At 48.4% G+C, this 23,992-nt stretch overlaps 1 protein-coding gene across 1 annotated transcript; it reads left to right on the top strand.

The window, feature by feature from the left end:
- The first annotated feature begins 23,040 nt into the window (after positions 1 to 23,040).
- Positions 23,041 to 23,496, top strand: NHLH2 (nescient helix-loop-helix 2). Its single transcript, XM_072851128.1, has one exon. It carries the CDS (start codon positions 23,041 to 23,043, stop codon positions 23,494 to 23,496), a length of 456 nt encoding a protein of 151 aa, XP_072707229.1.
- The last annotated feature ends 496 nt before the right edge of the window (positions 23,497 to 23,992 follow it).

Here is a 23,992-nt window from a genome sequence, read left to right on the forward strand (position 1 = left end):
CTGGTGTGATTTCCGGGGGACCTCTTTGGGTGGAGCAGCGATCATTTACACTGCCTGCAAGTCTGTCTTGCTTTGAGGGTGGAGGGTGAGGCTGAGAGAGATCAGGGAAGAGGAGAAAAGTATAAAAATACCAGGTCGAATCCAAGGGAAAGCCTGTGGAAGTGCAGTAAATGCACCTTTGCGCACTTCTGCCCCTGCAACAGCTAACCCCCTCTGCAGCTGGTCAGGCCAAACAAGGTCTGTCTCTAAGGATGCGAGAAGGGGTCCACACAGAGATCAGAGCTCCCCACCTCACTGAGGCCAGAGCAGATATAATCTGAGAGCTCCTGCACTAGCTCTGTGCCACCAAGAGGACTGCTGCTACGCTCTGGCCACCCCACTTGGGATCTGCACACTCTGAGAGATGGAGCCAGAGGAGCCGCCTCAGCTGCACGTCACCTCTGAGGACCCATGGGTGGTCTGACCAGACACACTCCCACTAGCCTGGAGATGACTGGCAGGAGTAAAACTGCCTGAAATCCTTCACAGCAGGAACTTCTATGTCTGTACAACACCTACAACAACTGGGTCCCTCCACCTGCTGGAGGCTCTTGTGGAAATGCCAAATAACCAAATAAATCATAAAGGGATCTTGGAATTCTAGGGCAAGTGATTGGACTGAGATCCCAACAGCATCTGGGAAAAAAATTAGGGCTTTGACCATCACTCTGTGGGGAGATACCAAATGAGGCAGGTTAGAGCCTCTCTGAAGTCTCACAGCAAGCATCCTGGGGTCCATTTTTCTGCTGCTGGTAGCTGGAGAAGAAGTGGAAATGCTTTTTTAATATGAACTGATTTAAAAATGAGCAGGCCAAGAGTGGAGAAGTGAGGGTGCAAGGAGCAGAAGCTCAGCTGAGGAAAAGGCCAGACCTATGTATGTGACTGCATGGGCCTCTTCTGCAAGCCAGGGCTGGGATTTATGTGATCAGTGCTAAGCATCTCCATCTGCAGTAATCAGTCTGGGCTCCCTTTAATGGGGAGAAACAGGTCCTTCTGGTGGGTACTTCACCTCACCTCACCCCAAATGTCTAAAATAGGCTAGATGAGTCACACCATCATAGTGCCTCCTTTTCTCCAGGGGGTGTAAAGGGAGCCAGGAGGAACTATCTCAAATGAAGTGGGGACATAAGAAGTTAACTGAGACAGATCCCACTCCAGGTGCATCGGTGGCACCAAGACTGCTGCTAAATAACTCATCTTTCTCCTTACTATTGTCCTTTTACAGACACATATGCATCTCAGCAGACAGGAGCTGGTCCTTAGGGATTCCTTCCCAGGATGCTGTCAAGAATGGTGGGCACCATGTGGATGATACCTTCACTGTGAGAACATTGCCAGGTGAGGAAAATGGTTCATGTTCAAAACATGTTGACTCAGGTGAGTTTGAAAATTTCTCTCAGGAACAGTGGGCACCTTGAAAATTCAGTAATTTACTGAATAGTGAATAAACCTGTTCACTAAAGTTAACCATATCTAGTTTAAATAGGGAAATGAGGATCATCCTCTCCTGAAGATGGTACCTGTCTGGTGTTGGGCGGGGTGTGGAGGGCAAGGGGCTGATGATTGTCTGAAGTGGGGCTTCCTTGAGACCAGCTCTCAAGAACATGCTAACTCACCTGCACTTTAAGGAGTGGGTAAAGAGGACCAGATCTGTATTCATGCTGCACAGAGGTTAGTCATATGCATGTTCTCCCTTTCCTGGGGTTTCCTGAAACATTCAAAACAGGATATTACCTACACTGATATCTAAGGTTGCTTCTTAGATTGGTGTTTACCCTAGTTGAGAGAGCAATCCAAACTTGAGTGAAGAACACTAACCATGAACATGAGTGAATTCAAAGAATAGTTCTGCAGATCCCCAGGATGGCCTACAGCCCAAATCCTTATTTTCAGAATTGTCAATTTTCCTGTTTTCTTCTCTGAATCACTGCCAGTAAAAGAAAGCTTCATCTACCTATCCCCAAGTAAGCATAGAAGGGAAATGAATCAGAAAGCCAAGACAAGGTTGCTGATGGTGAACTGCACCTATGAAAGCATTTTTCCCTAGATACCTTCAAGGAAGATGAAGGCACAAAGTCATCTTCTGTTCTCAGCTGCGCCTCTGAGAAGTCACATGGAATATTTCTGCAGCCAAAAAGTTACTCTCGATTTGCAATGAAGAAACTGAAAACGTAGCATGAGAAGTAATCTCACAGCAGTCTGATCAAGTCTACTGTAAGCCACCTGACCACACTGGTTATTCCACTCAACCTTAGTCCGTCATCAGGAAAGTGTCCTTCACTTCTCTGAGTGTAACCCAGTAACACTGGATTATTGTCACTAACTGAGGGATGAAATTGCTCTAAGAAGGCTAATAGTCTAGCTATCATGTGTGTGATTCTTGAAATGAACGGGAAACGGATCAGGCATCCAGAAAGGGCTGAGTTCCAGGACTGCTAGTGCAGCATCAATTGTAAAGATCAGAGCTGTTTCAGATAAAATTTGTTTAATTAAGTAGAGTATTAGATTAAAATCAGAAAGAGCCAAGGAGTGTTCTGTGATCTGTATTACACAGGACAAAAATACCCAAAACATCAGTGTCCTGGTCCACTTCTTAGTCTGGGGGCAAAATTCTGCTCCCTTGAAATCAAGAGCAAGTTGTTCTGTGGTTCAGATTTTTCTCCCTGGATTTTCCTAGCAGATGGGTAATGGGGAAAAAAAGGATATGGCCCATGTTATCCAGAAATGCATGGCACTGACCCAGCCTGTCTTGAGGTGCTTGTCTTCCTGTTCTCTTGCAGAGGGAAGAGATTGATTAGTGTTTGGGGGTTCAAGCAGCTTCGGTACTCATGACCAGCTCCTGTGACTTTTTTCTGGGATGACAGGCCCAAAACCTCCTAAGTAATTTCTGGCTTCACAGAGAGCTGACAGAATTGATGGTTCTGGTTCTGTTAAGAGTCCACGAGGGGCTCATACCAAACTTCCCTGCTCTCCACAGCCTTTCCCACATTGTACCAATTGATGGAGCCTAAGAGAGGGACCCCAGCTTTACCAACATTGACCACACAGTAAGAGATGTTTCAGGGCACCTCACCAGCAGCAAGGATAGATGTATGCCCTAGTGAGAAGGATATTTTTTTTAAGTTGACATCAAGTTGGGTATAGGTTGGCAGGGTGGAAGCATGTTCAAACATTTGGTAATTACTAATGCGTCTATCTCCCAGCAGAACTGAGTATTCGTTATCCTCAGGGTCAGAGGGCAACATTACTGCTGCAGTGTTTTGTCACCAGGCATGTTGAGAGATGGCAGCATGTGATACGGTATTTTTAAGCAAATGATTCAAAATCCCACATGATTAGTAAAAAAATACAAATCTGGGGTCAATTCCACCTCAGAGATACTGCAGGAGGAACAGGAACTGGACAATGGGCTGAATTTGGACTGTTGAGTCAACAGGGTTTTGCCTGACAAGCAAGCTGTGTTTCTTTCTCCTGCCTGCCAAAAGATGATTGGAACGCCCAGTTTGGAGCAAATCACAAGAGCATTACCCAGGGAATTTTCTGAAATACACAATAATGGAAATCAATATCCCATAATGATGTAACACAGGAATACAAGAAAATTGGCATGTTTGCTGTCCATGACACATTCTGAGTGGTTGATTTATGTTTTGGCTTAATTGCTGTGGATTACATGACTACATCCTTAGGAACAGAGCGCAGACCATTTTGATTTGGGTGACCATAGTTAAGTTCCCAAAAATCAAGAGGCACTGAAACAAATATGGCCTCATCTTCAGAGCTCCTGGACATCCATAAACCCTCTAACCTTAGCTGCTGTGGAAAATAAACGACACTTTTTTTAGATGGTAGGATCTGAGAGATTAATTTTATTCACTCAGCTATAAGAATATAAGCCACTGTGCTTGCATAGGTAATTAACAGTGCTTGTGGGGATTCCTCTTGAAATGACACCCATGATGGACCCTCATCAAACAGAGCTCACTGTTCTTGCTCTTTAGATAATGGTTCTTTTCCCACTGGCTTAACTGGGAGAGGAGGCAGATTTGTCTCACAAGAAAGTACTTCCCTACAGCCTGTTTTCACCTGTCCTCATTTCCAAGAGCCCTACCAGCCAGTCTGTGAGCTATAAGGCCCTTCACCTTTTTTTTTCTTTTTCTGTTTTCATCCAAACTCAGTGTTTTCCCACGACTCTGCCTCCTCATCCTGCATCTCATTTTCCACCTGCACACTTAGCCCAGCTATCCCAAAAGACTGTGATCATTCCAGACTCCTCTATGCCAAAAGCCACTCCTCCTTCAAATAATTTCTCAGAGCTTTTCCAAGTCTTATTTAACCAACAAGGCAGAAAAATATTCTTACTTCAACCCCAGGCTCTCAAACTCAAAGGCATCAGCTCACAAAGCAGGACAAGGACAGATTCAACTTAAAGTTCTCCAAAATGGCCTTTTTGCCTAGTGAACTCATTGTAAATGCCTGATTTCCACAGAGACAAGAACAAACTATAAGGGAGAAACTGAAGAGCAATAGCAATAACCCTAGATTGGGGCAAGAGGGTTTTATTTTGAGGAAAGAGTATGTGTGGGAAGAGTACCTAGCTTGGCTAGGCAGCGACCAAGGGAGAGCACAGCCTGCAATTATTCACAAGTACAAGGAAAGTATTGCGGGGGTGCAGTAATGAAAAAAGCAAGAAAGCACACATGACATAGCAGTAAGAAAGTCTGAACTGGACTCTTAAATATAGAGGTTGCCAACGAGGGGGTGGCCAGGCACACAGACCTGAATCACCATGTGTGAAAGAGTGGTGGGCACAGCCTGATGTCAGTGGAGGACCCTGGTGGTCCACATAGCATGGTGGCACAGTTACTGATGAGAGGTGTAAGAATCCATTAGCTTCCTGGGAAAACCACACCTGCTAGCTCTCCCTGAAACAAAATAATCACCTGAATCGAATGGAAGGGTACTGAAATGCTTCTGAGTGATGCTACAGCCTTTTATCAGGCTGGTATAGCTCAAGTGGTAACAAATCAGACAAGCTTTCGAGCATGTGTGCCCTCTTCAGGTCTGACACAGGGTGGGGTGCTGGCAAAGATCTCATGAGGCACCTGTCTGCAATTCTGGGTTTTGGGGGTGTGAGAGGCACTGTTTGATGGAAAAGCCTCCCATGGGACATGGAAGTCCTGCTGGCTAGAGTATTTAAAACTAGGCAAAACACTAGTAAGGGTACTTCAGTTTATAAGCATATGCCAGGAGAAAAAGGGAACAGATGGGACCCCATAAATCTTTTTCATCTCTAGTTCTCATGAGCCCCTTTTCTATTTTGTATTGCCCCATGCCTGCATGCTATATATGGAAGGGACTCAGCAGAAGGATGACCCTACCAGTATTTGTAAAATGTCACTTACACCTACATCCGATTAAAGAAATAATGACACCGATAATAGTAATAGTGTGAACTGGGGGCTCTGAGGAGACTCAAGCTCTGGGCCAGAAGAAGCAGGGCTTGGGAAACCCATTGTGAGCCAGAGTCTTCAGCCTGGGCTGTCCTTCTGAAAGGGGGAGGACAACAAACACCAGAGCCTGAGTTTTGCTTCTGGGTCTGGGTGTTTTTGTGTCTTTGTTGAGAAACCAGTTAGAGTTTTACCAGGTCTCTGTACTTGCTCAGCCCTCCTGTTTTTATGACAGAGGGCCTTAGGCTAAAGAGCAAGAGGGCCGCTTACTCCCAGCTGTTCAGGATGGGCCAAATTCACTAATTTCAAGCCCTTCTAGGTTCGTTTGCTGGTTGGCTGGCCACAATCATTGAGACCAGCCATGAAACTCATCTTTAGATCCTTACATTTCAATACCACAAGTCCCAAGTTTTGTTTCTAACTCAAGTCCAAAATCATGCAGAATTCCTAAGTGTAAATCATTTATATTAGGGGATGGTGGGACATCCAGAGTAACACACTCAGGTAAGTTCCCCCCTCAAGGATGCTCGAAGCTCAACATGACCTCATCTTACTGCTAGGAACTCTTTTTTCTTTTTTCCTTTTTTTTTTTACCTTCTCCTTCCTCTTTTCCTACTCCTTTCTTGTTTCCTTCCTTTTCCTACCTTTTTCCTTCTTCCCTCCTTGCAGTACACTGTCATCTCTCCTTGCCCTTAGTTAGTGCAAAGCCCTGTTTTATCTCAACAGAGCAGGATTCAGACAAGATGACTCGGAGTGGGTGCTCACAGCTCCCAGAGGTCTTTCAGACAGCGATTAGCCCAACAACTCTCTTCCTCATGCAGCTTTTTGTCAAGGCTTGCCCTGGATTTGATTCCCCCCAGCCTTCAGGACTGCATCCCGCCAGTTTGATATAGTGCAATGCCAATTATTTCAGCTGTGACATGTGAGGATAAAGTTGTGGGGGAGGAGGCTGAATAAGTCCCTGAGAAATCACACTGGCCAGATCTTCAGAAGCACTGAAGAAACTAATTCCCTTCAAAATCAATACTGCAATGCCGTTGAGGAATCAAAGCAATGTACTTGAGCGAGAGCAGAGCTGAATATACCTGTGAACATGTGTCCTGATCACGTACACCATGGTGCCTGATCCCCTCTCCCTTGCAATATTACAAGTCACGAGGAAATTAATTGCAGTCCACAGGGCAGTGCAATCATAAAGCATGGGTAAATGAGTGGAGAATCAGGGCCAATAAAAATACACTCATGGTGATCGAAACACTCTTTGCCAGCCCATTTTTTTCCTCTTCTATTTTTTGTCTTCTCCTCTTCATGCTTAACTTCACTTCTCAGGCTTCCTAGCACTATGAGTATTATTATTGCTATTATTATTATCATTGTTGCTTTGTGGGCTGAGAGTTGCAGATCTCAAGAATAAAGCAGATGTCAGCAGCTCCGAAGGATCCTATTCTATTACACAACAGAACAAATGAGTATGTCAAGGAAGGGCTCTCCAATCTAACAAGAAAACAGCACAAACAGACACAAAATAAATAAAGAAAGAAACCCTGCGGGGACAGGCAGGCTAGTTCTGATTAGATATTATGCTAACATGATGCCTACTTTCTACGCTAACGGTGTTTTAATACATTTAAACGATACTGGGGAAATAAGTCATGAAATAGAAGAAGAAGCCTTCATGTCAGAAACGATTAAGATTATCCAAGGGGGCCAGACTGCCTCTCTCATGGAAATGTGGCTCATGGTGTGGGATTATGAATGTAGCCCAAATGATATTTACATAGTGCGCCTGACACCATCTCATTACCTTTGCCAATGATTGCTTTTCCCGGCTGCTGGAAGAGCAGTCCGGCTGGTGAGGAGGAGGCCAGCACCAACGTCTGCACCACAGCAAAGTCTCAGCCTCTGCTGAGGCTTCAGAAGGCCCTGGCTTTTGCAGGGAGATGCCACGGGGGAGACACCTGAGCAGCTGTAAGAGCCAGCTGCCACGTTGGTGCCTGCACTTGACACTTGCAGAGGGTGCATGCCCACCTCCGGCTTTCCCACAGAGGGGCCATGAGCAAAGCTGAGCTCTTTGGAAATGCACATTTCCAGAGCAAGGCCATGCTTGCAGTCCTTAGAGTATTCTCCCTCCAGACTTTCTGAGAAGGGAGAAACCAAGTCTTGCCTGACTCAGCCTGTAGCCTTTCATCTTCCTCTTCTCCCTAGCTGCCTCCCCATGTTGCCCCATCCCACAGATAGGAAGATCTCTTCTCTCAAAGGACTTGCATAAAAACCTGAATACACTTGTCAAGCTCCATGCAGCGATGTTAATGCTGCTTGTGAAACTGCAGCCTTGGGAGACCCTCCATCTCCCAAGTCTTTGCAGCCCTGGTAAATGGCCATTTATTAGCTGCAGCCCATAATTTCCTTCCTCCTGTGACCCATCCTGTAATTTTCCTTGAGATGAAAAGCTACGAATGACAAGTGTACTAGTTTTCCAGCTATAGCATATAAAATATGGATATGGGCATGAAATCCTGAATCCATCATGAAAGCAGAGACTTTTCCTTTTACGACCTAAGGCTCTAAGGACCCAGGGCTGGGCTGAAGCCTCCATACCCTGTGAGCTGGAGTCTGCTCAGGCACAGAGCAATGATACCAATCCCAATTACCAGTAACTTGATTCACCCAAGTGCTCTGGCAGATGAGCTTTGATGAACCCTGCAGCAGTAGTTTAAGAACTTCCTGGTGACCCTCCTCCCATTACTCCTTTCACAGATTCAGCAGATGGGAATGTGTGTCCTCCCGTGGCTCTGCCATGGTGGAGTCTGGTGCATTAGCTTAAAAGCACTGAGACACCAGATGATGAACTAGAGCTGCTGAGACTTTCTGTCACAGGAGCAATAACTTGTGGCTGATGGACGAGGCAGACAGCTGGATATGAAAGTAGCCTAAACTGCCACAAAAAGACTTGCCAGCTCATCTGTCAACCCTAAGTGAGCGGTGAATCAAACTGCATTAGCTTCTGCTCAATACTGCAGAGCAGCAGTTGTCAGGAAGATCATACCCAGAACGCATGGGGGGCAACTCACAACTCAGTCCTCATTTTAAGACTATGGAGAAAGTGAGTAGAGGAGAGACTGTACATGAGAAAAAAGAAGAGGACTTCAAGATGGCCTAACATACAACTTTATTTCTTTAAACCTAGACCCTGTATACAAACAAACTATGGCCAATAGCAAGCTAGAGTCATTGCAGTCTAAAACCAGCTCAGAGGTTTGATTCTATGGAGCTGAGGGCTTGGGGATGCTGTGCTGCGTAAATGCCCCTACGGACACTACAGCTACCACCAGTCTGTGGATGAATTCCCTTGGGAATGTTCCCCAAACACTGAGGCCAGTGAATGACAGCATTGGCAGACCTGGGAGTATGATCTCATTTGGTTTAGCAGAGCATCAATAGTTACTGCTCTATCCTAAGCCAGCTCATGGAGGTAGGCAGGGGCCAGTTCTCCTCCTGGATACAAACCCCTGACATCTGAGTCTTGGTGGAGAGAGGATTGAATCATGTTCCCATCTGTCCTCTACCAGATTTATTCTGTGCCTATAACTCACCCATACCCCATCTTCCCTTGCCCATAAAGCAAGATCAGTGAAGCTATTCACCTTTTAAAAACACTTTGAGATCCATGGGTAGAAATCTTCTCTGTGAACAGGTGGTATTATCTGGAAGTCATTCAACAAGAGTTTCTTGGGGCAATGGGTGCGGCCCTGGCAGGGATAAGAAAGGCAGTTGAAGTGGAGCTATGCAGAGCTGAACATTTAACTACAATCTGTAGAAATGGAAACATCTTCTCCCCCTCAGCCTTCAACATCAGGCACTCCACCACCTGGAAATGCATACACTTGCAAAGCCATATGGGCTTTTAAGTGCTTTACAGGGTCCTACTATGACCTCTAGTCTTATTAAAAATCTTGTGAGTAACTGTGCACAATGAAATTAGACCCCATCAAAATGATGCAAGATAGTTCATATCTCATAAGAGTTTTGACCACAGGATACCACATACACATTCAGACTTCTCTGCATCTAACACCCTCCAGAAATATTTTAAAATTTATCTGAAAACGAGGAGGGCTAGAAGCACTTTTTTAAGGGAATGCTGTAATTTTACATAATCATGACTCCAGAAGAACTCCAAACTCCCTAATGAGATATAAGGCTTATCCTAACCCTGCAAAAATTAAGACATAGGCAACAGAAGGAGTAAATGAGAATGTGAATTATAACATGCAATTTCATAGACATGCAATTTTTCTGCTTTTTTACCCCTTCTTTAAATGTAGCCCTAAAGTGGAGCTTTCTTGAGAAGACAGTCAGAAAAACTGGAGCCTGAGAGGAGTCTAAAGAAGCAGCCTTAGAAATATGGCTATCTGAATGCATATGTATACGTATATATATATATAAAGGGTTACTGCCCTAGGAGGCTTCAGTAGAGTTCCTATAAACATCAGGTATTGTCCTAGATACAAATAGGAGTCGTCTGAGTTCATGAGGAAATCCTGAAAAGATAACAGAGGTTATTTTATCCTACAGGGAGACTGTGTTCTCGGCTTGGACTGAGCCCTGACCAGCCAGTCTTCTTGGTAAGTCTTCTTCCCTTCAAACAAGGGACCACCCAGATGAGGGGTTTGAAGAAGCATTTATGATGAACAGTAACAAATGAAAGCATGGGGAAACAAAGGAGAAAACAGGGGGTGCAGGCAGGAAAGATAGCTGTGGGCAACTGACAGATTTCATATTGAGAAAGATACGAGGAAACACGTTCAATAAAAGGATGCAAAAACAACTCTAGAGCCTACAGCAGGAGCCAGAAGTCAAAATTATGGGAATAGGAGAGGAATGTCCAGCAGTTTGTGACACAGCTGATTTAAGTTCAAAGAGGATCTAAAAAATCAGGACGGTGGTGCTACATAGCCTCAGTGGGATGGGGGAAGGTGGTCAATGGAGATGACTGAGAATGCAAAAGACCCAACACCACCTTCCATATGCTCAGGACTAGAGAGCCAGAGGTCTGGAGGTTGAGGGAGAAGCAGCTGCTGGAGTACAGAGGAGGTTAAAGCCTGCACAGAGATGGAGCCCAGGATATGGTCTGAACCTCTATGGGAAGGGAATGGCTTTTTAGACACCTACTTGTATTCCCTGGAAATATTTTGTTAGGAAAAACAAATTGTTAGGCCTGAGTGACTTCTTGGGGTTAATAAATTTGCCTCCTTTGCCAGGAATGACCATACAACTCACAGGAGCCAGTGTAAAGCCAGTTACAGCTGGCCCGAGCTATACAAGTGGAAATAAATTGGTCAGTCTGCACCCCTGAATGCTCTTACATGCTAGCAATACCCTTCCTGCTCGTTCCAGGCATTAAAGTTGTTTGAATTTTCATTATTCTTTTTAATTATTAATCAGTTGGGTTTAGTCCCTGTTTACAAGGGAGTGAGAACACATGGAGCGCAAGAAGCCAGGGAAGAATGTGAGGAAGAGTGTTATAACTTTCTCTTTGTGAACATAATTAGTGCTGACCCTAATTAACACTGGCCTTCCCTTTCCTGGCAGCATTCAACCAGGGATCTCAGACACACTCACCTTGTTTCACACCGTTTCTTCTGCGTTAGGTTAGGAAACTCCCCCTTTCCTGGGGACAGAGCTGAGGCACGGAGAGGTGAAATTGTTTGTTTGAGACCACTTTCTGACTTGGTTGTGGATCTGGGCTTAGACCAAAGAAGTCCTGGCTGCCTCTTCATCCAGTATCACCTGCAGACACCTCTGGACCTCCCATCCAGGCATAAAACTACTGGGAAGGAAGGGTGAACAAGCAGCCACTTTGGGAGCTGACTGTGCCAAGCATGGAAAGAAAAGGGATACATGACATAACCAAAAGCACCATTATGTCACCGTATGAATCTAAGATGCGTTCACAGCTTGAAGACTACATTCTGGTCCTATCCCCACCCCAAATGACATAGCAGAACTTGTCACAGTAAAGGAAGGGCAACAAAGATTGACAAAGGCATGCAGCTGTTCCCATGCAAGTTACTACATGGATAAAGTAGCAAGTAACTAGACAGACTTGGGAATTTTGTGTCTGGAAAAGAGAGAAACATATGATAGAGGTGTACAAAAGCAGGAAGAGTGGAAAAGATAATGCATGGGAAGAGAAGAGCAGAGAATGGATGTTCATTGTTCCTAGCAATCAAGAAGTAGGAGGCAAATGAAATATGGGATGTTCAGAACAAACAAAAGGAAGGGGTGTGTGTGTATGATTTAAAACTAATAAATTGAACAAATTTATGGAAAACAAATACTTCGGGGATTGTTAAACCCCTCAAACCACTTCTGACCCCAGGAAATAACCATATCATAGTTGGCTAGAAGACAGGAAACCATGCCTGGCGATGTTACTCACCTTGTTCTCACCCTCCTCCTCTAAGCCTCTGTTACAAACCAGTGTCAATATGGGGCAAGACAGCCCCTTAACATGACACAACAGAGCCACTCAGGTGTCTTTAGGCTAGCAAATAGCTGTTCTTCCACCTGCCTGTCTGATTAAACTGCTCCTGAAGAGCGCTTACCTGGTTGCCATAGGCCACTTGCAGTATGAGGTAAGCCTTAAAATGACATTTATGACTGCCTGGTTGCTAGGTGCTCATTGTGACACTCCTACAGACACCCTCTTAACCTTTGAACTCTGTTTCATATGGGCACATCCTATTTTCAGCAACACTAGACATTTGCATCAGCATCTTCCAGAGGGCTCAGTGCACCCACTTGTGAGATGCCCAATACTGGCCATGGCTGGGGAATGGACACTGAACTGGGCAGAGCACCTGGATCCTCCAGTGAGGCAGTCCTTACACTGCATATATCACATGGCAGGGTTTTTCTTCCCTGGTCAGCTGGCCTAAGCTGTCCAGTTATGATCGCTGAGTTTTGTTTTACAAGTTCTACTTCTTCCAAGTGAAGAAAGGAGACCTGGGGGCTGGGGTGTGCAGCATCAATGGAGGGAGAAATATCTGCTTACAGAATGCGAGTGGCTTCAAATTCTCCTTTTTTTTTCTCCTTTTTCACAAGAAAGAGCATTCCCCATGGCTACACACACAGCCATCAGATTTAAAAATAGCCAAGTTCCACCTCGACTGTGGGGGAGTGAAAGACAGAAGACAGATGCATTGGCTGCCAGCTAGAATTGACATCCACTTTTTCTTTCCTCACCCTGGCAGCCAGCAGTTGCACACACATGCACAGGTAAGGTCCTTGGTGGCAAAGCACACTGTGTCTGCCTCCCCCTTAATTCACTAACTGCTGCACCCCAGCCACGTGTGTTTGGGAGCCGCATAAGGCCATGCACCCTATTTAGTACACCAGACGTATCAAAATCACCAAGTTCCCCCTATTTGTCCTGCTTAATTCACAAACTACTCACTAGTCATTTGTGCGTGTGACTTGTCAGCACATTGCAAAGGTTACCATTCATATCTCTGTTTCTGGCTTGTTTTGTTAACTGCTTTAGCGCCTGCTCCACACAGCCACTTTCCATGGCTCCAAGCTGTATAACAAATGTGTGTGCATGTGCATGACTGGTTGTATTTGCAGGCCCTGGCCCAGGTCAATGTAAGGTGATTAGCTGCTTTCAAGGAGCCAGGCCTTGGTCTTGCTACCTTCCCCCCACTCAGGCAGTAGGAGATTCCTCCTCTTTTCCCTAACTGGCTATAATCCACCCACTATTTATACTTTCAACCAAATGCGTTCATTGAAAACATAAGGCACTACTGCTCACATACTCAACACTACTCTTCATGTACTCAGCAGCAGTAGAAGCCACAGTAATACAGCAAACTTGCCTAATTTATTTGCAAACATGTTTATAAGCATCTCTTTACACATTTACTTAAATTGCATGGCTCACAGAGAACTCCTTGCCATGGGAAATTATGGATGCTGAAAGTTTACATGCATTCAAAAAGCAACTTGACAAATTCATAGAAGAAAAGTTGATCCAGTGCATTAAACTGCAATTAACTGGATGTCAGGAGAATATTCGGGGGGAATATCACTGCAGGTTTATGTTATTCTCACAGGTTTCCCAGGCATGCTCTTTTGGTCACTGTTGAAAACAAGATGCCTTTGGTCTAATCCACTGTGGCCATTCTTGGGCTCTTATATGTGTTTTCTGTGATTTTATTATGATATGATTTCCAATACACTTGTCCCAGGAGCATCCAGGCTGAATGCAGAATCTTATAGACTCATTGAAAAGCATGATATGTATTTCTTGTTCTATATTCAGAGCTTGGCATGCTAAGCATCTCATTTCTGGGCTAGGATTATGGACAGGAAGAATGGGAAATATCCCAGAGCAGAACCACCTTAAAAGTAAAGCAGGCTTAGTCTCTTCTGCATGATGACAAGGAATTCAAACCTGCTCAGTTTAACAAAAAGAAGGCTGCAGAATTGATATGGCCACTACTAATGAATACTGACCTACGAAGGACCGACAGATGTCTGGGTTTACTCAGGCATGTCTCCTCTTTCTGCTGGAAATGTTTGCCCAGGTGGAATTTTCCCATTTGTCCAAAATTTCTAGACGTCTGACCAGAGCAGCAGCAATAGCTGTAGCTAGGCTCTGCATGACAGGAAAGTCCAAGCTAATAACTGGTGCACGCAGGCATATCAGCTGTACAGCACACATGCATACACACCTGTTTACAAAATCCCTACCTAAACCCGATTGTATGATAACACAGAACTCTTAATCCAGGGGGCCAATATATAACAAAATCCCATGGCTGGATGCTGAAGGTGTGCATTCTCATTTTCCATATCAGTGTTTTCAACAGTGGGGAGAAATGGCTGGTGGAGTAACTTACCAAGGATGATAGTGAATCCTCTACCACCAACAATGTTTAGACCAAGCACGAATATAATTTCTGAAAAACGCATGCTCATTCATACAGGGAACAAATAGGGAAGCCCTGTGGCCTTCAACCTGCAGAGAGATGCTCACAGTGGTCCCTTCTGCTTTTAAAAACTCCGCATCATCCTCCATCTCCTGAGACACCTTACCCTCAAGAAACCTGTGAATATTAACTAACATTGCAGGGATGATCTTTGGAGATGTCAAAACAATATGGCAGTGAAGGGTCCTGAACACCCTGATGGTGGCATCTGGCTCTTTACAGTAGCAGCTAGAGCTTGATCTTAATGTCACGTCTTGTCTAGTCCAACAGGCAAAGGAAAAGACTGGAACCAAAACAGAAACCAAGGGACATGAGCCAAAGGCTGCAACTAGGTAAAAAGAATCAGGATTTTGTCCAAAAGCCATAGATTTCAACCATTAGCTAGCCTGGAGACTACTGGTTTAAATATAGCAGCCAGTCCCAGAGACAGTCACACTCACATTTGCAAGGCAGCAGCTGAGAGGGCCTGCCTGTCCAGCAAATGCTCGCAGACCTCAGCCAGGGTGGCCTCACATCCAGACTTGGTAGCCCTGGTCCCTCTGTTTGCAGCCCAGAACGGAAACTACTTTTTCACCTTCCCCAGTTGCAGGCCATTCCTGCCAGCAGCCTCAAAGCTCCCAACTCATTATTAAAACAGCCTCAATCCCACTGCCTAGAGAAAGCAAACATGACCGGTGGAAAACAAAAAATATCACCCAAATGTCCAAGGAAACCACAAGCAGAGGCACTGAGCTATATGCAGCACAGATTTTTCAAAAGGACAAGGATTTTCATGGCTCAGCGTTCTAATTTGTTTGACCGTTTATTTCCAAGGAACACATCCAAGAGTGACAAGCTCCATTTATTTCAATGGGCAGCATATGCCAGCAACGTGAATGGCGTATGCTATAAAAGAGAATGGATGTTCTCAAGCATCCTGGAAAGCTGTCCTTTCGACAGATAGAGGACGTGTCGGTAATGGAAGTGCAGCTCTGCTCTGACAAGCAACGCCATAAAAGCGGCGTTGTGGGTTCCTGTGTTTGATGTCTCCCCGTGGCAGCCCTGCGAGATTTGCTCAGGCTGCAAGTGAAAAACGATTTTCCTAATATCTGGCCCAGCGCTGGAGAGCCCAGCTGTGTTCTTTCATTCTTCTGCTTTGCCAGGCCAGAAGGACATCTCAGGAAAATGGCTACTCCAGGGTGTTAGTGCTGCACCCTTGCAGACTTCTAGTGGGTACGCGCCAACCCAGGCTAGTCTCACAAATGACATTACCTTCAAATGATCATGTGACATGAATCTGAGATGTTCACACAAGCAAGTGCCCCCTTTCCATAAAATACCAGCACATGGCAGTGCTGTTTTCAGTCTTGTCTCTTCTGACTACACCCTGAAGATGATCCTCTTCTGAATCTTGCTTTCCAAAGCCCAATCCCGCTGGCCCCTAAAAAATCCTGGGTTGTGAGTCTCTGTTCCAGATTCAGCACCACCTATCACTTGATATTGTTTGGTGGCCTGTGACGCTTTGCTGTAAGTCTCATAGCACTGGGCAGCTTTTATTAGCTATCATTAATGAGTTAACTAATATTAGTTCCATGCTAGGTCTTATCTCATGAGCTGTTCTGGATCATAAGGTTTTATTGGCTTGTCAGCGAGCCCTGGAAGTCAAAACAGAGTGATTTTCTTCTTGCTTTTCAGTGAGATGGTCCCTACAAAGGTGGGATGTGGGTTTTTTTATACAGAATCTTTCTCTGGACACCTTTCATTCTCATTAAACTTCTGAGGTTGCTGGGAAGGAGATGGGAGTTGTGTGAGCTGCAATGCCATCCACAAGAAATCAGCTCCCCTTCTCCTATGCCTCCAGTCCTGGGAGCAACCTCTCAAGCCAGGTAGAGAAGAATAGATGCTCATGGCTCCCTTACAGCCCTCCAGCATGGCAAAATGTAATCCTAGATTCTCCTCCAGGAGATGTTTGTCCACTTGTGCTTCAAGATTCGCTATCATGGATTTAGTCTGCAGTAAGGCCACAGCCATACAATGCCCCTGGACATCCACTGTACAAACTGGAGGCCCTTGTTATGCTTCAGTTTTTCCTATTCACTTTCCCTTCATCAGGTGCAGCTCAGAGACTGTGGTTTCACCTTTTATGGAGAAACCAAACCAATGCTATTCATACAGTTGAGGTCACCTTTGATACCATTTGGGAATTTCAGATAGTCTTGATGCCGTTGAAGTACTTGCCATTGAGGTGAAGAGGCCAACCATAGGCTTACACTGGCCATTACTGTATTTGGGGATACAAGTCATAAGGTGGCCTTGCATCTGTGCATCTTCCACCGGGACCATACTGATTCCCAACATGGAGGTCTCCACTTGCATCAGGCTATATTATAACAAAAAAGGTACAGAGAGCTTGAAGAATAGCTTTAGTCATCCCTCCTTTGCCAAAATGGAACTGTTTTAGTTTCCATCAACTGCATTTTTGCCCCAGAATTTCTGATCATTTCTGATGACCTCCACACATCTGGGCCAGTCGGCCCCAGGAATGTTGAACTCTGGAAAACAGACTCTTCCTCTCAGTGTGAGCAGTGGGAGGCAGGAGAGCTCTCTGCTTGGAGAATGTGGCCCTGCCTCTGGACTTTGTGGCTTTGTCTGCTCAGAGAAGAGCCAGATTGTCAGCTCCAGCATTTCTTACTGGCTTCTTAGAGCTAAAGATACAGAAGCTACACCCTGGCTCTTGCGGTTGATGTGAGAAGTTCGGTGGTATCCCAGCAGGGCTGTTCAGGTAGATGCCACAGGCCTGGCATGCCCAGGGCAGGGTAGGAACCTCTAGATTGAACATGTCTGGGAGCAGAGCAGTGAGGTAATCGGATCACAGTGGCAGTAAACAGCGCTTTATGAGGTGTCAGAAATGTCCACTCATAACCAAAGGGCATCGAGAAGCAACTGCTTGGTCTCTTCCTGGAAATTAAAACTAAAAAGCAAGCCATGTGATGACAGCATCTGCAGCAGAAAGCAGAGTGGCTCGCATGAATTAGCAGCTTGCTGGCTGTTATCTATGGCAGCCTTAGCCATCTACTTGTTCCATCACCTGCAGCTTCTGTGGGCTGAGGCCTCAGACTTACAGCTTGAGGAGTACTGCAAGCCAAAGCCCACAGCCCTGAGCCACAGACAAGTTAAGATCTGGAGAAGGTCTCCTTCACAGCTTGCTCCTCGAAGTGTGGGACAGTGGTCATTTGGTGGACTGAGACCTTGGGTCTTGCAATGTGGAGCACAGTGACCTTGAACTGCTCAGATCCTGGTCTCCAAAGAGCACCTGTGAAGGTTATCTGAGAGCTGAACTGAATGGGGATGTGCCACAGCTTCAGTGATTTGCATCTGAATCTTCCTGGCAGGGTAGCTGAGATTTTAGTTACTTCTCTTCACAGTGGTGAAGGGATTTACTGAGTCCCTGCGCCTAGGAGCTCAAAACCCCTCCAAGCACCAATGTAACCCCCTTTCCATGCAAACCAGGTACCTCACAGCAATGCCTCCCTGCTCTCCTCAAGCTCAGAAGAGGCTTTCTGCAGATCTAGGAAGCCCCTTGTCAGGACTGGCAGAGAGGTGGGCTGAGGGCACACGCGTTTCAGACCCTCCCAGCCAGAGGCTGCACTGCATTTCTACACTCTGTCTTCCATGGTGGGTCTTTGACGGGCATGTCCCATGGCAACCAAGGATCACGTTGCCAACCATCTCCAGAAGCCCCGCTGGGGCCATATTGGATATCGATGAATCCAGTGCTGGTATGTGGAGTCAGAGCACCTAAACAAGTGACAGCCTCCTGCTACCTTGGAGACCTGTTGCGGGCAGGAGAAAGGAGAGAAATTCCCACGTTTCCCTGGAAGAAATGTCCATGAGGATCCTCTTGCAGGCATTTCTTTTGCTAGTGGGCCAGGTGACATGCAGGGAGATTGTATTCTGTGCCAGAGTATCTATAATTTTCAAAAAATTTGACAAAAACCAAAATTATTCGAGCATGTTACTCATTCTTGTTAAGTCCTGTAAATCATATCTCTCCCCATTCAGAGATCTCCCAGCCTGTTGCATATGTTACTGGATGAACCCTGGGGACCCCTGCAAGTGCTTTCCTGCCACCTCACCCCCACCCATCCTGCTGATGGGACCCAGGGAGAAAAGCAGCTCCAGTGAGGCCAAGCACCCACAGAGCTGCCAGTGAGCAACCGAACCAGCTCTGCTCTGTGCAAGAGACTACTACCTCGCCCACCCCTCCTGCTGCCCCTTTTTGGGGGCTCTGGAGGGAGCCTGTCAGCACAGGCTCCTGGCAGAGAAAAGTCCCCAGGGAGGAAGATGATTACACGGAGAAAAGTGGCTATGGCCCCCATTTGATGGGATCTGCAGGGAGGGAGATGGGGGAAAGGGGACCAGAGCGGAGAAGGAGCTGCCAGCTGGGAGGGGGCTGGGGCAAGGTGGCAGCAAGAAGAGTCACGCCAGTCACAGGCATCCCCTGGCTCCAGCGCGAAGGGGCCTGGCTCCATCCAGCCTCTCGTGAGCAGAAAAGCCACAGACCCGTGGCCGGCTCCCTCGCCTCATTGTCTGTGTGCAGGAGAGGGGAGGTGGGGGACAGAGGGACTGGGGGGGCCCTCTGCCCCCCTGGCTCCGTCAGAGCTGTGCCTGCCGAGCACTGGAATTGGGGGTGGGTGGCAGACAGGGCAGAGGGACCGCAAAAATAAATGCACTAGTAAAACAGTCTGACGATTCTCCACACGCTCGGTGTACATGATGCAAATTGATGTTTAAAGCTTATTTATTAGCTTGCATGCAAAATGCCAGCGGTGTTTTTCTAGATCAGTGGGTATCCAATATTTTTTTTGGGGGGGTGACGGCGATGGGAGCGAGCGTGGCTAGAGACTGTATATCCAGAGGCTAGGGTTTATATCATGGGCTGCTCTCGACTGTTATAATTTGTGGCACAGATTCAGTGAGAATCTGATCTGCTGAAAATATTTGGGCTGTGAAAACTCCCACACTGTGACAGATGTCAAGTCCAATTAAGTGACTCGTGTCCAGGTTTCTGTCCAATAGGCTTTCCCATTAAATATCAATTTAAGAGGGAAAAAATGCCGTCCCCTTTTCTCCGAGCCTTTATCTCTTCCGACCATCTCTAGGCTAAACCCTTTGGTACCAGGAGCGGACCCGCACGCATCTCCGCTCTGTCTGTCTGTCCGTCTCGCCCCTGCCACCCTCCGCACCCCTCCTTGGCTTCTTTGCCGCTCCGGGAGGGGTGGGAGGAGGAACTGCACTTTCTTTTTGTGCGTGTGAGCGTACCTTTTCCTGCACCGACGTCCTCTCTCGCAGCCGCTCCGAACCCGCGCCGAGATTTTCGTTTATTTTGTTTTGTTTTGTTTTTCTTTCCGGCGTTCGCACTTCTTTCTTTCTTCTCTCACTCGAGAGATGCAGGAGGAGTTAGGAAGCTCAGGGACGGATGAGGGTTTCGTTTATCCTTTTTCCCCCTCCACTCGCCAGCTCTTGAAGGACCAGAAGAAAAACTAGACCAAACATTTATTTTCCGACGGCGTCTCCCCCTCCTGCCCCTCTCCGCCGGACCGGTGAATTAACAAACCCGCACGTTACACCCCAAAAAAAGAAAGAATAGAGAAGAAAGGAGGGAGCGACGCATTGTTACCCCGGCCCGCGGCGTGCCTGCGCGCCGGGCCGCGGCGGAACAAAGCCGGCAGCGCCGAGCCGGGATCCGCGCAGCGCGCAGCGGGCGCCGGGCTCCGCGCCCCGGGCTCCGCGCCCGGCAGCGGCGGGCTGCGGGGGCGGGCGGCGGCTCCGCGGGCCGCCGCGGGGAAGGAGCGGCCGAGGGGGCGGGGGAGAGGGAGTAATCCCGGCTGGTGCTATCGCCGCATCCCTTTTGTTATTTATCGCGATCGGGGAAGAGGAGGAAGAAGAGCGGGGGAGACGGCACCTTCCAGCGCAATTCCTCCCCCCCGCCCCCCAAAACCGACTCGCAGCAGCTGCCGGTGCATTGCAGCCCGCTGCCCCGAATTAACGGGCGGAGGCAGACTTTGACTGGGGAAACGCTTTTTCTCCCCTGATGCATCGTAACTAACTTAAGTTGTTATTTATACTCCGCAAACAAACACGGCGATAACATCTCCCATCTCTGGAGCGCTGGAGGCCGCGGCGAGGGATGAGATCTGCCTTTCCCCATCCGAGCAGGACACTTTTCCGCTCGTAATTAATTTGATTTGATTTTGATTTTTTAATTTTTCCATGCTCCGCTCCCGGAGGGTCATTTGAACTGTAAAGGAATCGCCGAGGGGGCGAGGGGACCTGGAGAGAGAGGCTGTCCAAACGACTCCGCCGAGGTAAGCAGCCTTAACAATATATCCCTTTTCCAGGTAGCACGGGCATGGGTTTACTGAAAAGAAAAGAAAAGAAAAGGAAAAAAAAAAAAAAAAAGCCTCTTTCCGGCTCGGCTCGCCAAAACCCACCATCTGGATAAACCGAAACCAAACGGGAAAATCCAACGCAGACGGCAGAGAAACCTTTAAGCAACTTTCTCCAGGAACCACCTCTGTAATTCCCCGTTTTCGTACAACCGCCCTGCACATCCTCCCTCTGTTAGTGTGCTTTCGCATAAACCCCCTCGCTTGGATCTCAGCTGAACGGTGATTTTAAACCTTTCCTTTTTATTTTTTCCCCAAGAAATCGCTGATACCTGACCCGCGGGCTGGCCGGGTTTATTCCCTACCCCTGCCTTGTGGGCCTGATTAATGCTCCTTATTATAAATAGAAGAGGAAGCGTTCCCGATGGGCCTGGCGAGCGGCGGCCCCTTCCCAAGAAGCAAGCGCTCTCCTCTCCTCTCCTCTCCTCTCCTCTCCTCTCCTCTCCTCTCCTCTCCTCTCCTCTCCTCTCCTCTCCTCTCCTCTCCTCTCCTCTCCTCTCCTCTCCTCTCCTCTCCTCTCCTCTCCTCTCCTCTCCTCTCCTCTCCTCTCCCTCTCCCTCTCCCTCTCCCTCTCCCTCTCCCTCTCCCTCTCCCTCTCCCTCTCCCTCTCCCTCTCCCTCTCCCTCTCCCTCTCCCTCTCCCCAGGCCTTTCCCCCTGCGTGCCCCGGGGAGCGCCGAGCCCCGGCCCCCGGCGGAGCCCCGCCGCCCCGCCACGCGTGCCCCGCGTCTCGCCCCGTGGGGGAGGCTTGACTCTAGCCCTGCCTGGGCAGTAGTCCTCCTGCCCGTCGTTTAACGTCTCATTATTATTATTATTATTATTACTATTACTATCACTATCACTATTACTCTTACTATTACTTTAAATTTATTTTTCCCAACCGGGTCTGAGACCCGAGGGGGACTTTGCCTGGAAACTTTACGTGGAAATACTTGGCAATCTGAATTCGTGGGAAGGGAGGACGTGACGCACCCTCCTCCTTCAGGCTCGCTCCCCACCTCGCTCGACACCCCAGCCGTGCAGGCACACACGCATTTGTGTCCAAGGTTATTCACTAGTTGCCTGATGTATTGTTTTATTACATGCCGGCATGTCCACGGACGCGCTCGGATTTGTATTGCTGTCTACATGACAGATGGTGCTCTGTGAGGCCGCAAGAAGATACGATTCAATTTTCTTTTGAAAGGCACGTCCGCATTTATTTATTTATTTAGCCGCCGCCCCCCCCCCCCCCCCCCCTTTTCGCGCAGGGAGGGGAGAGGAGGGAAAATTTAAAGCAATGGAAAAGTTCGGCCGCTGCTTTGGGGTTTTGTTTCTTTTTGAATCCCACGCTTCAAACCCGGAGACTCTCCAAACATCCCCATTTGATGGCTGGCAAATCGCAATTAGCAGCAGGACAAGAAAAAATAAAGAAAAAGAAAAAGAAAAAAGAAGGAGCGCAGAGAAACGAGCGGGGGAGAGAGCCCAGCAGATACATCAGATCCCGTAGTTTTGATTGGGGAAATAAATTTCCCCACTGGCCTTGTTATGTTTAGGGAGCCTTGAGCTGTGTGTTTAAAAGCATCAGGTCTGTAGCCCGCATCCCATAGAGCATTACCGAAAGAAATGATTAAGCAGAGATTGGCAGGGGAAGAAATACGATATTAAAATTGGGGGGGGAGGAATCGATCTAATACTGAGCCACTGGGTAATAGCTTGTTTGAAAAAAAAAATGTATTCTTTTACTGCTTTCCGGGCCTGTTCCTACACCCAAGCAAGCACGGGGAATAATAGGAGGAAGTCTATTCCGGTGAGGCTGCCGTCAAACGCTAGAAACGGGATGGTAAATGACGGGGCATCGCTCACCCCCGGTATTGCCCTCATTAATGCTCCCGGCAGGAGCAGCGATCCGCCCGCCCGCCCGCTGCCGGCCCGGCTCTCCCGCCGCCCCGGCCGGGCGGAGCGGGGCTGCGGCGGCCACCGGCGACGGGGGCAGGGCGCGGGGACCGACGTGTCCCTGTCCCTGCCCGTGTCCCTGCCCCCTGCCTTGCCCCTCTGCCCCCCCCGCCCCGGTGCCGGCGGTGGCGGGGCCGGGGCGCTGACCCGCTCTCTCTGCTTCTCTGTCCCGGGAAGGCTCCTCCGCCCCCTCCAAGATGATGCTTAGCCCGGACCAAGCTGCCGACTCCGACCACCCCTCCTCGGCGCCCTCCGACCCGGAGTCCCTGGGCGGCGCGGACGCCCAGGCGCTCAGCTGCTGCGTCTCCGACCCGGAGCCCGCCGAGGGCGGCGGCGGCGGGGAGGGCCGGGGCGGCGGCGGCGGCGGCGGCGGCGGCGGCGGCGGCGGGGAGGGCCGGGGCGGGAGCCGGCCCGGGCTGCACCCGCCGCCGCTGAGCCGGGAGGAGAAGCGACGGCGGCGACGCGCCACGGCCAAGTACCGCTCGGCCCACGCCACGCGTGAGCGGATCCGCGTGGAGGCCTTCAACCTGGCCTTCGCCGAGCTGCGCAAGCTGCTGCCCACCCTGCCCCCCGACAAGAAGCTCTCCAAGATCGAGATCCTGCGCCTCGCCATCTGCTACATCTCCTATCTCAACCACGTCCTGGACGTGTAGCGCCCGACCGCCCCGAGGGGCCGCCGGAGCCCCGGCCCCCCCGCCGCCTCCGCCGCCGCCGCCGGGCCCCCCCCGCCGCCCCGGCCCCGGCCGCGATGGCAGCGGCGGGCGGCGGCGGCAGCGCCTTCCCCGGCGCGGGCGGGGCGGGCGGGGCGGGGGTCCCCGCAGCCTGTCCGCTCTCCCCGGGGGCTCTCCCGCACGGCCGCCGTGGGGCCGGCGGAGAGCCCGTTTCTCGGAGGGCGGCGTAAAAGCGGATTGTTTCTTCAGGCTGTCAAGTGCCCCTTTATATATATCCAAAAACATCTACTTGTGACCTTAAACGTGTGACCCATGGGTGCAGTTAAAAATAACTATTTTTTATTTATGGTAGAAGGAGTTGACAATTTATTTTTTTCAAGATTTATTTATTTTTCAGAGTGGTGGCAATTTTACTTTGAATACTTTGTGCCAATTGGTTTCTATAGTCGGGTGTTTACACTTTCTCCTGTGGAACATT

This window comes from Ciconia boyciana, chromosome 1 (genome assembly GCF_034638445.1).
Source record: "Ciconia boyciana chromosome 1, ASM3463844v1, whole genome shotgun sequence".
NCBI classification, from domain to species: domain Eukaryota; kingdom Metazoa; phylum Chordata; class Aves; order Ciconiiformes; family Ciconiidae; genus Ciconia; species Ciconia boyciana.

What these genes read in the sequence shown, in the direction of transcription:
- NHLH2 (XM_072851128.1), top strand. Translation starts at nt 23,041, where the DNA reads ATGATGCTTAGCCCGGACCAAGCTGCCGACTCCGACCACCCCTCCTCG.